We start from the raw sequence: 13,375 nt of genomic DNA on the forward strand, positions 1-13,375 counted from the left end.
TGAAGTTCATCAAGAGAATGCCAAGAGTGTGCAAAGCAGTCATCAAACAAAAGATGGCTACTTTGAAGAACCTAGAATATAAGGCATATTTTCAGTTGTTTCACACTTTTTTGTTAAGTATATAATTCCACATGTGTTAATTCATAGTTTTGATGCCTTCAGTGTGAACGTACAATTTTCAAAGTTATGAAAATACAGAAAAATCTTTAAATGAGAAGGTGTGTCCAAACTTTTGGTCTGTACTGTATAAGTCAAAATAAATAACCAAAACAAAAATGCTCTCCACACCTTGGGTTATGTTCACACATAGTGTTTTTGATGCGTTTTTGCACTTTTGCATTGCTTTCAACGGTGAAAAATACATTCGCCGGTAAATGTCATTTTAACATTTTACTACCTTATCTGCCCATGTGGTGTGTGAGACATCATCAGACACATCCTGTTTCATTTATGAAGGAGGGACTCAAAGTCACAAACAGTATTTTTAAAAGGCCATCAGGCGGCTATGCTTTGTTGTTCCTATTATTAAAGAGTGGGTTGCCTATACTGTTATTGCGTATGCAGTAGCAAGGGCTGCCAAAAATTTGGACGCATCCCAATACCCCTTTGAAGAGACATAGAAGAGGGTCTAAGTAAAAAAAAAATGTTCCCATTATAAAGGAGTGGATCTCCTTTAGTGGTAATGCCTATGCAGTGACTGCAAGGGCTGGCAAAATTTGGGAAAAACCCCAATAACAATTTAAAGACACAAGAGGTGGGCCTCAGTAATGACATGTTCCCTTTAGAAAGGAGTGGGTCACCCATACTGTTCTTGCATATGTACAGTCATGGCCAAAAGTTTTGAGAATGACACCAAAATTATATTTTCACATGATCTGCTGGCCTCTGGTTTTTATTAGTGTTTGTCTGATGTTTATATCACATACAGAAATATAATTGCAATCATATTATGAGTACCAATAGGTTATATTGACAGTTAGAATGAGTTAATGCAGCAAGTCAATATTTGCAGTGTTGCCCCTTCTTCTTCAAGACCTCTGTAATTCTCCCTGGCATGCTCTCAATCAACTTTTGGACCAAATCCTGACTGATAGCAGTCCATTCTTGCATAATCAATGCTTGCATTTTGCCAGAATTTGTTGGTTTTTGTTTGTCCACCCGTCTCTTGATGATTGACCACAAGTTCTCAATGGGATTAAGATCTGGGGAGTTTCCAGGCCATGGACCCAAAATCTCTATGTTTTGTTCCATGAGCCATTTAGTTATCACCTTTGCTTTATGGCAAGGTGCTCCATCATGCTGGAAAAGGCATTGTTGGGCGCCAAAATGCTCTTGGACGGTTGGGAGAAGTTGCTCTTGGAGGACATTCTGGTACCATTCTTTATTCATGGCTGTGTTTTTAGGCAAGACTGTGAGTGAGCCGATTCCCTTGGCTGAGAAGCAACCCCACACATGAATGGTTTCAGGATGCTTTACAGTTGGCATGAGACAAGACTGGTGGTAGCGCTCACCTCTTCTTCTCCGAATAAGCTGTTTTCCAGATGTCCCAAACAATCGAAAAGGGGATTCCTCAGAGAAAATGACTTTGCCCCAGTCCTCAGCAGTCCACTCCCTGTACCTTTTGCAGAATATCAGTCGGTCCCTGATGTTTTTTCTGGAGAGAAGTGGCTTCTTTGCTGCCCTCCTTGAAACCAGCCCTTGCTCAAAGAGTCTCCGCCTCACAGTGCGTGCAGAAGCACTCACACCAGCCTGCTGCCATTCCTGAGCAAGCTCGGCACTGCTGGTAGTCCGATCCCGCAGCTGAAACAGTTTTAAGATACGGTCCTGGCGCTTGCTGGTCTTTCTTGGGAGCCCTGGAGCCTTTTTGACAACAATGGAAGCTCTCTCCTTGAAGTTCTTGATGATGCGATAGATTGTTGACTGAGGTGCAATCTTTGCAGCTGCGATACTCTTCCCTGTTAGGCCATTTTTGTGCAGTGCAATGATGGCTGCAAGTGTTTCTTTAGAGATAACCATGGCTAGCTGAAGAGAAACAATGATACCAAGAACCAGCCTCCTTTTAAAGTGTCCAGTGATGTCATTCTTACTTAATCATGACTGATTGATCGCCAGCCCTGTCCTCATCAACACCCACACCTGTGTTAATGGATCAATCACTAAAACGATGTTAGCTGCTCCTTTTAAGGCAGGACTGCAATGATGTTGAAATGTGTTTTGGGGGTTAAAGTTCATTTTCTGGGCAAATATTGACTTTGCAAGTACAGCAATTGCTGTTAAGCTGATCACTCTTCGACATTCAGGAGTATATGCAAATTGCCATTACAAAAAATGAAGCAGTAAACTTTGGAAAAATTACTATTTGTCTCATTCTCAATACTTTTGGCCATGACTGTAGTGACTACAACGGGTGCCAAAAATTTGGAGGCACTCCAATGCCCCTTGCAAGAGACGTAAATATGGTGATATGGTGGTGGAGGATGAGGATGAGGATGAGGAGAAGGAGGAGGACAAGAGCAAATAGGCAAAATCAGGAAGCGTGTACCCATGTCTGGGTGCGAAGACAGAGGTGCATGGGAATAGAGTTAGACCTCCCAAAAAAGAGACACTGTATTTGAATTTGGTATGCTGCTATCATTCGGTGGTGTTGAAAAGTCTGGCCCAATCCAGCCCTTGTTCATTTTTATAAGAGTCAGCCTGTCAGCATTTTCAGTTGACAGGCGGATGCGCCTATCAGTTACAATTCCACCAGCAGCACTAAAAACACGCTCTGACAAAATGATAGCGACAGGGCAGGCCAGGACCTCCAAGGTGTAGAGAATCAGTTCATGCCACGTGTCCAGCTTGGATACCCAATAATTATAAGGCACAGAGGAATCACGGAGAACATTGGTACGGTTGGCAAGGTACTCCTTCCGCATCTTCCAAAACGTTTCCCTCCTTGTGAGAGTATCCCACGCATCAGGGCCTGTGAGATGTGAGGGTCTGAGAAAACTGTCCCAGAACTTTGAAAGTGTTCCCTTGCCTCTGCTGGATTGGATTTGTGTCTCTCTCGCCTGTGCTCCTTGGTTGTCGAAAAGAACTGTGACCTCAGCTGGCAGCGTTTTCAGATGGGATTTTTTTTAATAATTCCGCAACAGAGGCCTTCTGGTACTGCCCCATTTTATTAGGCCTGTCCGGCGTGGGAATAAGAGACAGAAAATACTCCTTGTAGTGTTGGTCTAGTAGTGTTACCAACCAGTAATGACTGTCACCCAAAATGTGGATGTGAGGGTCACGGGAAAGGCAGCGTAAAAAACTCAGCCATGTGTGCCAGACAGCTAACAGGCAAGACTTCCGTGTCCTCACCAAGAGGACGACTGACCATGATCTCCTCCTCATCCTCCTTTCCCTTTCATCAGGCGATCCACGCTGAACAGATGGTATGACAGTTGTGAAGGTACTACCGTCTATAGCGCAGGAAGCTAGCTCCTCTTCTTCCTCATTGTCACCCAATCCACGTTGGGATAAGATGAGGCAGGGCTGTGTGGAATCACCCTGTATGGTTCCTTGCTCCACCTTATCAAGTCCGCCTGCAATGCATCCTCTTTTATTGTGAGCATAGAACGTTTCAGAAGACAGAAGCGGGATGGTGACGTTAATTATGGCGTCATCGCCGCTCAACATCTTGGTGGAGTCCTCAAAGGTTTGGAGGATGGTACATATGTCTGACATCCATGTCTACTCCTGAGGTCTTAGGTGTGGCGTCTGACCTAAATACCGATGGCCTTGTTGATGCTGGTAGTCTTCTGCTCACAAATCCTTCCCAACATCTGCAATGTAGAGTTCCAACACATGGGGACATCACACACCAGTCGGTGAGCTGGAAGCTGCAAACGCTGCTGAAGCACGGCAAGGGCGGCAGAAGCTGTAGCTAACTTTCTAAAATGGACACACATATGGCGTACTTTGACAAGCAGATCCGGGTAGGTTTTAAGAAACCACTGAACCATGAGGTTAAGCACACGGGCCAGGTATGGTACATGTGTTGTGTGAGCTTGCCTCACTTCAGAGCCGCCACCAGGTTCCGGCCATTGTCACACACGACCATGCCTGGCTGTAGGCTCAGCGGTGACAGCCACAGATCTGCCTGCTCTTTCAGAGCTGTCCACAACTCTTCAGCATTGTGCGGTTTGTCACCTAAGAATATTAGCTTCAGCACCGAATGTTGACGCTTGGCTGAGGCAGTGCTGCAGTGCTTCCAGCTTGTGACTAATGTGGTCATTTCGGAGAAAGAGGCTGAAGAGGAGGAGGTGCAGGAGATGTAGAATGTGGGGCGATTGACCCAGGGCCCGCAATCCTCGGTGTCGGGAGGACGTGTTCCGTCCCAAGGTATGACTGGTTCCCGGCTTCCACTATATTAACCCAGTGTGCCGTCAGCGAGATGTACCGTCCCTGCCCACAAGCACTTGTCCACGGGTCTGTGGTTAGGTGGACTTTCCCAGTAACTGCGATGTTGAGGGCACGGCCAATGTTGTGGGAAACGTGCTCGTGTAATACGGGGATGGCACTCCAGCAACAACATGGAAAATGAGGCCAATATTTTCCACGTTCAGTTCAAATTTCTGGATTTTTATCGCTGTAATATGGAAAAGATCTGGCTGTATTCTGCTCTGCTAACAAGCAAATGGAGCAGAAAAATTCTGTACTCTGGATAGCTTTTTAAGCAAATAATCAGGATTAAGATAAAAAAAAATAGCCCTGGCCCCTGATACCTGGGGCTATGTCTACAAATATCTGTAACAACAGAACGTGCAATGGACCCACTTGTGCTGTATGCACTGTAGTCTGCCACATACCCTGTCTGCCTAACTCCTGCTATCCCCACTGAATATATGCAGGTGGATTAGTCCTCAGAAGGACTCTCTCCCTGACTCAGCAGCAGCTCTCCCTACTCTGCCTGTTTCCGGGGTAGACTGTGACGAGCATAGTGACACCAGGTCTTATATAGATCCGATGACGCTATGTGGCCAGCCAACCACTGTAATGTCCACAACCAACATGGCTACGGCATTACAGTGCGCGGCAAGCAATCCCTGCATGTTCATTGGCTCTATTAAGCTTGCCAAACATGAAAGGCGGGAACCTGACCTCCCGCCGAAGCAATCTGTTGAGCAAAGTGATGCTTGGGCGAGTACCGAGTAGTCGCAAGCATGTTCGCTCATCACTAACACTGATGCAAACTACTATCATTATATGGTTAATGCTATCATTTATTGTAGTAACTTTTATGTGAAAGTTATAGGAGAGTAGGCAGCTGGGCAGGGGAGAGTTAGAGGGTCAGCCCTGCAGCTGGGCAGGGGAGAGTTACAGAGGGTCAGCCCTGCAGATGGGCAGGGGAAAGTTACAGAGGGTCAGCCCTGCAGCTGGGCTGGGGAAAGTTACAGAGGGTCAGCCCTGCAGCTGGGCAGGGGAGAGTTACAGAAGGTCAGCCCTGAAGCTGGGCAGGGGAAAGTTACAGAGGGTCAGCCCTGCAGCTGGGCAGGGGAAAGTTACAGAAGGTCAGCCCCGCAGCTGGACAGGGGAGAGATACAGAGGGTCAGCCCTGCAGCTGGGCAGGGGAGAGATACAGAGGGTCAGCCCTGCAGCTGGGCAGGGGAGAGATACAGAGGGTCAGCCCTGCAGCTGGGCAGGGGAGAGTTACAGAGGGTCAGCCCTGCAGCTGGGCAGGGGAGAGTTACAGAGGGTCAGCCCTGCAGCTGGGCAGGGGAGAGTTACAGAGGATCAGACCTGCAGCTGGGGAGGGGAGAGTTACAGAGGGTCAGCCCTGCAGCTGGGCAGGGGAGAATTACAGAGGGTTAATCCTGCAGCTGGGCAGGGGAGAGTTACAGAGGGTCAGCCCTGCAGCTGGGCAGGAGAGAGTTACAGAGGGTCGGCCATGCAGCTGGGAAAAGTCTTGGGAAATGTTTCTAGGTGGTTCACTATATATACAGTAAACTATATTTGTATGTGGGGCTCTGCAGAGTGAGGTTGTGGCACCATTTTCTACTCACTGTCCGCACTTCAGACATGATATTAGGTGTGCAGAAAGTAGATGTTAAAATTGTACCGGGAGAAAGCACCCTTCAAATATGAGAGACCTGAAGCTGTTTGCAAAAGAGTGGACCAAAATTCCAGTTGAGAAGTGTAAGAAGCTTGTTAATATTGCTAGAAAGTAATTGATTGCAGTTATTTATTCCAAAAAGTGTGCAACCAAATATTAAGTTGAGGGTGCCAAAATTTTGTCCGGGGCATTTTTCTTTGTGAAATTATGTCCAGTTTTCCAATCCCCCCCCCCCATCAGTTTTTGTTTGTGTTGTTCCAATATACACGTTTATTTCCTTTGTGTGTAACAAAACACGGGTAATTCCAATAATTTTCTGGGAGAAATACTTCATTTTTTGGAACAATTTCAAGGGTGCCAATACTTTCAGACATGACTGTGTATGTGTGTAGATTCTACAAAGTTTGCGCTCCCCTGATCAAAATTACTGTTATTGTGAGCAGTTAAAGATGGCTCATTTCCTTTGTATTTAAAGCAAAACAAAAATATATATATTTTCATCTTTTACATTTCAAAAATGACAAAAAGGAAAAATAGGTTGATGAAAAAGTTTGGTCACCCTGCATGGTTAGTACCTAGTAGCACCCCGTTTTGAAAGTATCCCAGCTTGTAATTGCTTTTTGTAGCCAGCCTAGAGTCTTTCATTTCTTGTTTGAGGGATTTTCATCCATTCTTTCTTGGAAAATTCTTCCAGTTCTGTGACATTCCTGGGTCGTCTTGCATGCACTGCTATTTTGAGGTCTAGCAACAGATTTTCAATGATGTTCAGATCAGAAACTGTGAGGGCCATTGTAAAACCTTCAGCCTGAACCTTTTATGGTAGTCTATTGTGGATTTTGACGTGTGTTTAGGATCCTCTTTTCAACTTCAGCTTTTTTACAGATGGTGTTAAGTTTGCATCAAGAATTTGTTGAAATTTAATTGAATCCATTCTTCCCTCTGTCTTGTGATGTGGTTCCCATGCCATTGGTTGCAACATAACCCCAAAGCATGATTGATCTACCCCCATGCTTGGCAACATGTTCTTTTCCTGAAAGTCTGTGCCCTTTTTTCTCCACACATACCTTTGATCATTGTGGCCAAAGAGTTCTATTTTAACCACATCGGTCTACAAGACTTGTTTCCAAAACGCATCAGGCTTATTTAGATGTACCTTTTCATACTTCTGACTCTGAATTTTATGGTGAGGATACAGGAGAGATTTTCTTCTAATGACTCTTCCATGAAGGCCATATTTGTACAGGTGTCTCTGAACAGTAGAATAATGTGCCACATCTCCAGAGTCTGGTAAATCTTTCTGAAGGTTTTTTGCAGTCGAGCAGGGGTTCTGATTTGCCTCTCTAGCAATCCTACAAGCAGCTCTCACTGAAATTTTGCTTGATCTTCCTGACCTTATCGTAACCTCCACTGTTCCTGTTAATTGCCATTTCTTAGTTACATTTTTAACTGAGGAAAAGGTAACTTAAAAACGCTTTGTTGTCTTCTTATAGCCTTCTCCTGCTTTGTGGGTCGCCACCATTTCATTTTCAGAGTGCAAGGCAGCTGGTTAGAAGAACCCATGGCTGTTTTTTGGCACAAGGTTAGAGGAGACTGGGATTTTATAAATCTGGGAAAATTGCATCACATGGCCTTACCTAACGATGATAGTGAACAAGTCACAACCCTAAAAGGTTAATTACGCACTGGACCATGGTTTTAGAGGAGGAAAATAGAAAAAAAAGAATTTAAGCAAAAATTGTGGTCATGATGCTCTGTTAAAGGGGACGGGCTCTGCTGCTGACACTGTTATAGGGGTAATGTCCCCCAATTCTGTTAATATCCCACATCCTGGTATATATGGCCCCCTCCTTTTTGTTATACATGGCCCTCATCCCCATCCTGATATGCATGGCCCCCCAATCCACCATCCTGGTATGCATGGCACCCCAATCCCCTATCCTGGTATGCATGGCCCCCTCACCCCTGTATGGCACCGTTCATCCTAGTATGTATGGCCCTCCCTCACAACCATCCTGGTATGTATGGCATCTTCATCCCTCTTCCTGGTATGTATGGCACCCTTCAACCCTGTATGTATGGCCCCACTCATGCCTCATCCCTGTATGTATGGCCCCCCCTCATCCTTGTATGTATGGTCCCCCTCATCTCTCTTCCTTAACAAAAAAGTGTGAAACAACTGAAAATATGTCTTATATTCTAGGTTCTTCAAAGTAGCCACCTTTTGCTTTGATGACCGCTTTGCACACTCTTGGCATTCTCTTGATGAGCTTCAAGACGTAGTCACCGGAAATGGTCTTCCAACAATCCTGAAGGAGTTCCCAGAGATGCTTAGCACTTGTTAGCCCTTTTGCCTTCACTCTGCGGTCCAGCTCACCCCAAACCATCTCGATTGGGTTCAGGTCTAGTGACTGTGGAGGCCAGGTCATCTGGCGTAGCACCCCATCACTCTCCCTCTTGGTCAAATAGCCCTTACACAGCCTGGAGGTGTGTTTGGGGTCATTGTCCTGTTGAAAAATAAATGATGGTCCAACTAGATGCAAACCGGATAGAATAGCATGCCACTGCAAGATGCTGTGGCAGCCATGCTGGTTCAGTATGCCTTCAATTTTGAATAATTCCCCAACAGTGTCACCAGCAAAGCACCCCCACACCATCACACCTCCTCCTCCATGCTTCACGGTGGGAATCAGGCATGCAGAGTCCATCCGTTCACCTTTTCTGCTTCGCACAAAGACACGGTGGTTGGAACCAAAGATCTCAAATTTGGACTCATCAGACCAAAGCACAGATTTCCACTGGTCTAATGTCCATTCCTTGTGTTCTTTAGCCAAAACAAGTCTCTTCTGCTTGTTGCCTGTCCTTAGCAGTGGTTTCCTAGCAGCTATTTTACCATGAAGGCCTCTTGCACAAAGTCTCCTCTTAACAGTTGTTGGAGAGATGTGTCTGCTGCTAGAACTCTGTGTGGCATTGACCTGGTCTCTAATCTGAGCTGCTGTTAACCTGCAATTTCTCAGGCTGGTGACTTGGATAAACTTAGCCTCAGAAGCAGAGGTGACTCTTGGTCTTCCTTTCCTGGGGCGGTCCTCATGTGAGCCAGATTTTTTGTAGCGCTTGCTGGTTTTTGCAACTGCACTTGGGGACACTTTCAAAGTTTTCCCAATTTTTCGGACTGACTGACCTTCATTTCTTAAAGTAATGATGGCCACTCGTTTTTCTTTACTTAGAATTTGTATTATGGCAAGAAAAAAGCAGCTAACAGTCTATTCAGTAGGACTATCAGCTATGTATCCACCAGACTTCTGCACAGCACAACTGATGGTCCCAACCCCATTTATAAGGCAAGAAATCCCACTTATTAAACCTGACAGGGCACACCTGTGAAGTGAAAACCATTTCCGGTGACTACCTCTTGAAGCTCATCAAGAGAATGCCAATAGTGTGCAAAGCAGTCATCAAAGCAAAAGGTGGCTACTTTGAAGAACCTAGAATATAAGACATATTTTCAGTTGTTTCACACTTTTTAGTTAAATATATAATTCCACATGTGTTAATTCATAGTTTTGATGCCTGCAGTGTGAATGTCCAATTTTCATAGTCATGAAAATACAGAAAAATCTTTAAATGAGGTGTGTCCAAACTTTTGGTCTGTAATATATATATATATATATATATATATATAATATTATATAATGTAAAAATTTGAGCACACCCTGAGGAACTCGTTTCACTGGTGCCTGTGTCGCAATAGGACTTCTCAGCCGAAATTTCCATTACATTGGAAGTAATCAATGAGTACATGATACAGGTCATGTAGTCATGGTATGGATCATTGTCCTTCCACCATAGAGTAAACAGCTGCCATGAAGGGACGAACTTGATCGGTCACAATACTTAGGAAATCCCTAGTGTCCTAACATCCATCCACAGGTATCAGAGGACCCAGAATGTGCAAAAAATATCCTCAACATTACTTCACCTCCATCAGTCTGAAATGTTGACCCCTTACAGAAAAGGTACATGGATTCATGATGCTGGTGCCAAATTCTGACCCTCCCATCATCAATCTGGATTAATCCGTACAGACAATGTTTTCCATTGCTCAGTGATATCACGTTTGCTCTCTTTTGCCAAAAGTTTTTTCCTTTCTGTTTCCGATAGTCATCATTGCCACTGGAACTGGTCTTCTGCTGCTATCGCCCATCTGTTCTAAGGAATGATGGCTGCATTCACACACATTAGTTGAACACTAGCGCAGTATTCAGCTGCAGTCTGTACAACTGCACCACATGTTCTCACAACTATTGTTCATATTTTCCTTGATACATTGTTTACATCCATGGGATTCAGTATCATTGAATAATTTTCATCGAGGACATCATTCTCAGTATACTCTTTCAAATCATTGCATATAAAAAAAATGCATAACAATGCCAATTTTTGAAATACTCGTGCTGAGACAGTGTTCGAAGTAATTCAGATTGCTGAATCTTCCCATTCTGAAAACTGATCACTTCAATTTAGGGCGCAGTCAGACGGCCGTATAAATCTGATTGAGATCGGAACGCAGTGCATGGACTGGCCAGCAGCTCTACCAGGCCGAAAGCGAAAACTTCATGTATTTCTATGCACCCGTCACACTCCAATTTGAACAGCTACCGGCCAATGCGTGCACTGCGTTCCGATCTCGGTCTGATTTATACGGCTGTCTTACTTATCCTACACTCCACGGTCATGTGTCCAATTGGTTTCAGATAGGAGTGTGAAAGTGTCTCTAGTAAAATGGCTGTTAAATGTGTATAATACTTGTAGATAGAAAAAGACTGAGCACAAGACCTTCACATCCTTCTACGTGTCATAGGGGAGATGTCAAGACACCTTCTCTCTATCTACCTGATGATCCTGAGGAACATTGGGATTTTCTGGTTTACAGTACTGTTGTTGAAGAGGACGGGGACATCTCTCTGGTGTTGTCCTCTTACTGGATAGAACTGGAAGAAACGCATACAGGGACTGAATTTATTACTTAGATACAGATAATTATAGGCCATGTGTATTTAGTCCTGTCTATTACCTGGTGATGTGAGGGGCTGGGGAACCTCCATCATGACGTCCTTGTACAGATCTTTGTGTCCTTCTAAATATTCCCACTCCTCCATGGAGAAATAGACAGCGACATCCTGACACCTTATAGGAACCTGACACATACAATGATACAGTCATCACCCCAACCCCTCCATAGCGTTACTGTATAATGTCCCAGCATTCCCAGCAGTGTCACCTCTCCAGTCAGCAGCTCAATCATCTTGTAGGTGAGTTCTAGGATCTTCTGTTTTTTGATGTCCTCATGTATTAGGAAGTGAGGTGGAGGCCCCGTGATTGGGCTCAGGGGTCTTCCCCGTCCCTCAGGAACAGGGGCCTGACAGAGCTCACTAGAGGTCTTCTTCACTACTGTGTAATCCTGGTTATGGAGAGACACATTAATAAATCTCACTACAGACATCTCCAGAATCCTCACCTCTCCAGTTCTGTCCATCTGTTATTCCCATAGATAAGAATGATGTAATGTGACGTCATCAGAATCTCTCACCTCTCCAGTAAGCCGGAAGAGGATCTCTAGGGTGAGGTGTAATATCCTCTCCACCATCTTGTCCCTGTCCCTATCCATCCTTGATCGGTCAATCAGGAGAATTCTTTTATATAGAAGATCTCCACTGAGAGGATCCGATATTGTAGGGACCTGAATGGGGAGAAGATGATGATGTAACATCATAAAGAGCCCATGTAAGGCCCCTTCACACATCCTGGTGATTCCTGTACTGGAAAAAAACAGTACTGGTGTGATCTGTGGTCCGTGTGGCAGCCGTGTGTCATGTATGGAGTGAAATGCAGCATTGAAATTAAAGAGTTTTGTGTTAACCCCTTAACGACTTTGGGTTGTTCCGTTTTTTGTTTTTTGCTCACCGTCTTCCCAGAGCTATAACTTTTTTACTTTTCAGTCAATATGGAAGTGTGATGACTTGTTTTTTGCACGATAAGTTATACTTTTGAACAACACCATTGATTTTACCATATAGTGTACTGAAAAAAATTCCAAGTGCGGTGAAATTTTTTTAAAAAAAAGTGCAATTCCACAATTGTTTACTGTTTTTTTTCTACTCTGTTCACTAAATGCTAAAACTGACCTGCCATTATGATTCTCCAGGTCATTACAAGTTCGTAGATACCAAGCATGTATAGGTTCTTTTTTAAGTGTTGAAAAAAAATTCAAAGTTTGCAAAGAAAAAGAAATGGCGGCATTTTCTGAGACTGGTAGCGTCTCCATTTTTCGGGATCTGGGTCCGGGTGAGGGCTTATTTTTTGTAAGCCTAGCTGACGTTTTTATTGATACCATTTTGAGGTAGATATGATCTTTTGATCGCCTGTTATTGCATTTTATTGCAATGTTGCGGTGACCAAAAAAAACATAATTCTGCCGTTTTGATTCCTTTTTTTTCTCGTTACGCCGTTTACCGATCTGATTAATTATTTTTATATATTGATAGATCGGGCGATTCTGGACATGGCGATATCAAATATGTGATTTCTTTTATTGCTTTATTTTGAACGGTGCAAAACACCAAGTTTACTTAACGTTTTTTTTTTTCCAGAACCCATGACAGCACACCATGAGAGAGGGATCCGCCCCACCAAAGACAGGAAACCGTCTGAAATAAAAGGGTGGTACCTCTCTCCCACTTCAGTTGATTGCAGAGAATTGAGAGGACCTCCGGAAAAGGTTAGGCAAATAACTAACACCTACATCACACACAAGCACCCAAATAGTGCACACCCAAGGCGTGAGAAAAAGGAGGGGGTTGCCGTCGAGGGTTCCAGAAAAAACGGCTACCGGTAAGTAACCTTGGCGTTTTCCCTTCACCCAAGACAGCACACCTTGAGAGAATTTTGGAGAATGTGAGCACCCTAGGGAGGGACCACCGCCTGAAGTATCCTTCTCCCACAGGTAAGGTCAGCAGAGGAGGACAGGTCCAGCCTATAGTGGTTGTAAAAGGTGGAATGTGCAGACCAAGTAGCGGCTTTACATATCTGGTTGATAGAAACGTCCGCTCTTTCTGTCCAGAAGGTTGCCACGGCCCTAGTGGAGTGGGCCTTGATACCGACCGGAGCTGGAACCCCAGCAGACATGTAGGCTAAACTAATGGCCTCCCTAAGCCACCTGGCAATAGTACCCTTGGATACCTCGTGACCTTTCCTATTCCCCTGGTAGGCTAGCAACAAGGAATGATCCTTCCTCCACTA

The 13,375-nt window shown here is 44.5% G+C and overlaps 1 protein-coding gene across 1 annotated transcript in view; it reads right to left on the bottom strand.

Annotated features, from left to right (window-relative positions):
• The window catches only part of LOC141271982 (uncharacterized), a 41,468-nt gene extending 29,655 nt beyond the window's left edge, over positions 1–11,813 (bottom strand). Inside the window, exons 1-4 of the mRNA XM_073682242.1 lie at positions 11,667–11,813; positions 11,358–11,537; positions 11,151–11,274; positions 10,970–11,067 (exon numbers count right to left, since the gene is read on the bottom strand). Coding sequence (XP_073538343.1) covers positions 10,970–11,067; positions 11,151–11,274; positions 11,358–11,537; positions 11,667–11,744 — 480 coding nt within the window. The 5' untranslated portion in view covers positions 11,745–11,813. The remainder of the gene's footprint in view (positions 1–10,969; positions 11,068–11,150; positions 11,275–11,357; positions 11,538–11,666) is intronic.
• Positions 11,814–13,375: the final 1,562 nt, after the last annotated feature.

The sequence above is a fragment of the Phyllobates terribilis genome, unplaced genomic scaffold, assembly GCF_046119375.1.
Source record: "Phyllobates terribilis strain yellow unplaced genomic scaffold, ASM4611937v1 Scaffold_5__5_contigs__length_657084704, whole genome shotgun sequence".
NCBI classification, from domain to species: domain Eukaryota; kingdom Metazoa; phylum Chordata; class Amphibia; order Anura; family Dendrobatidae; genus Phyllobates; species Phyllobates terribilis.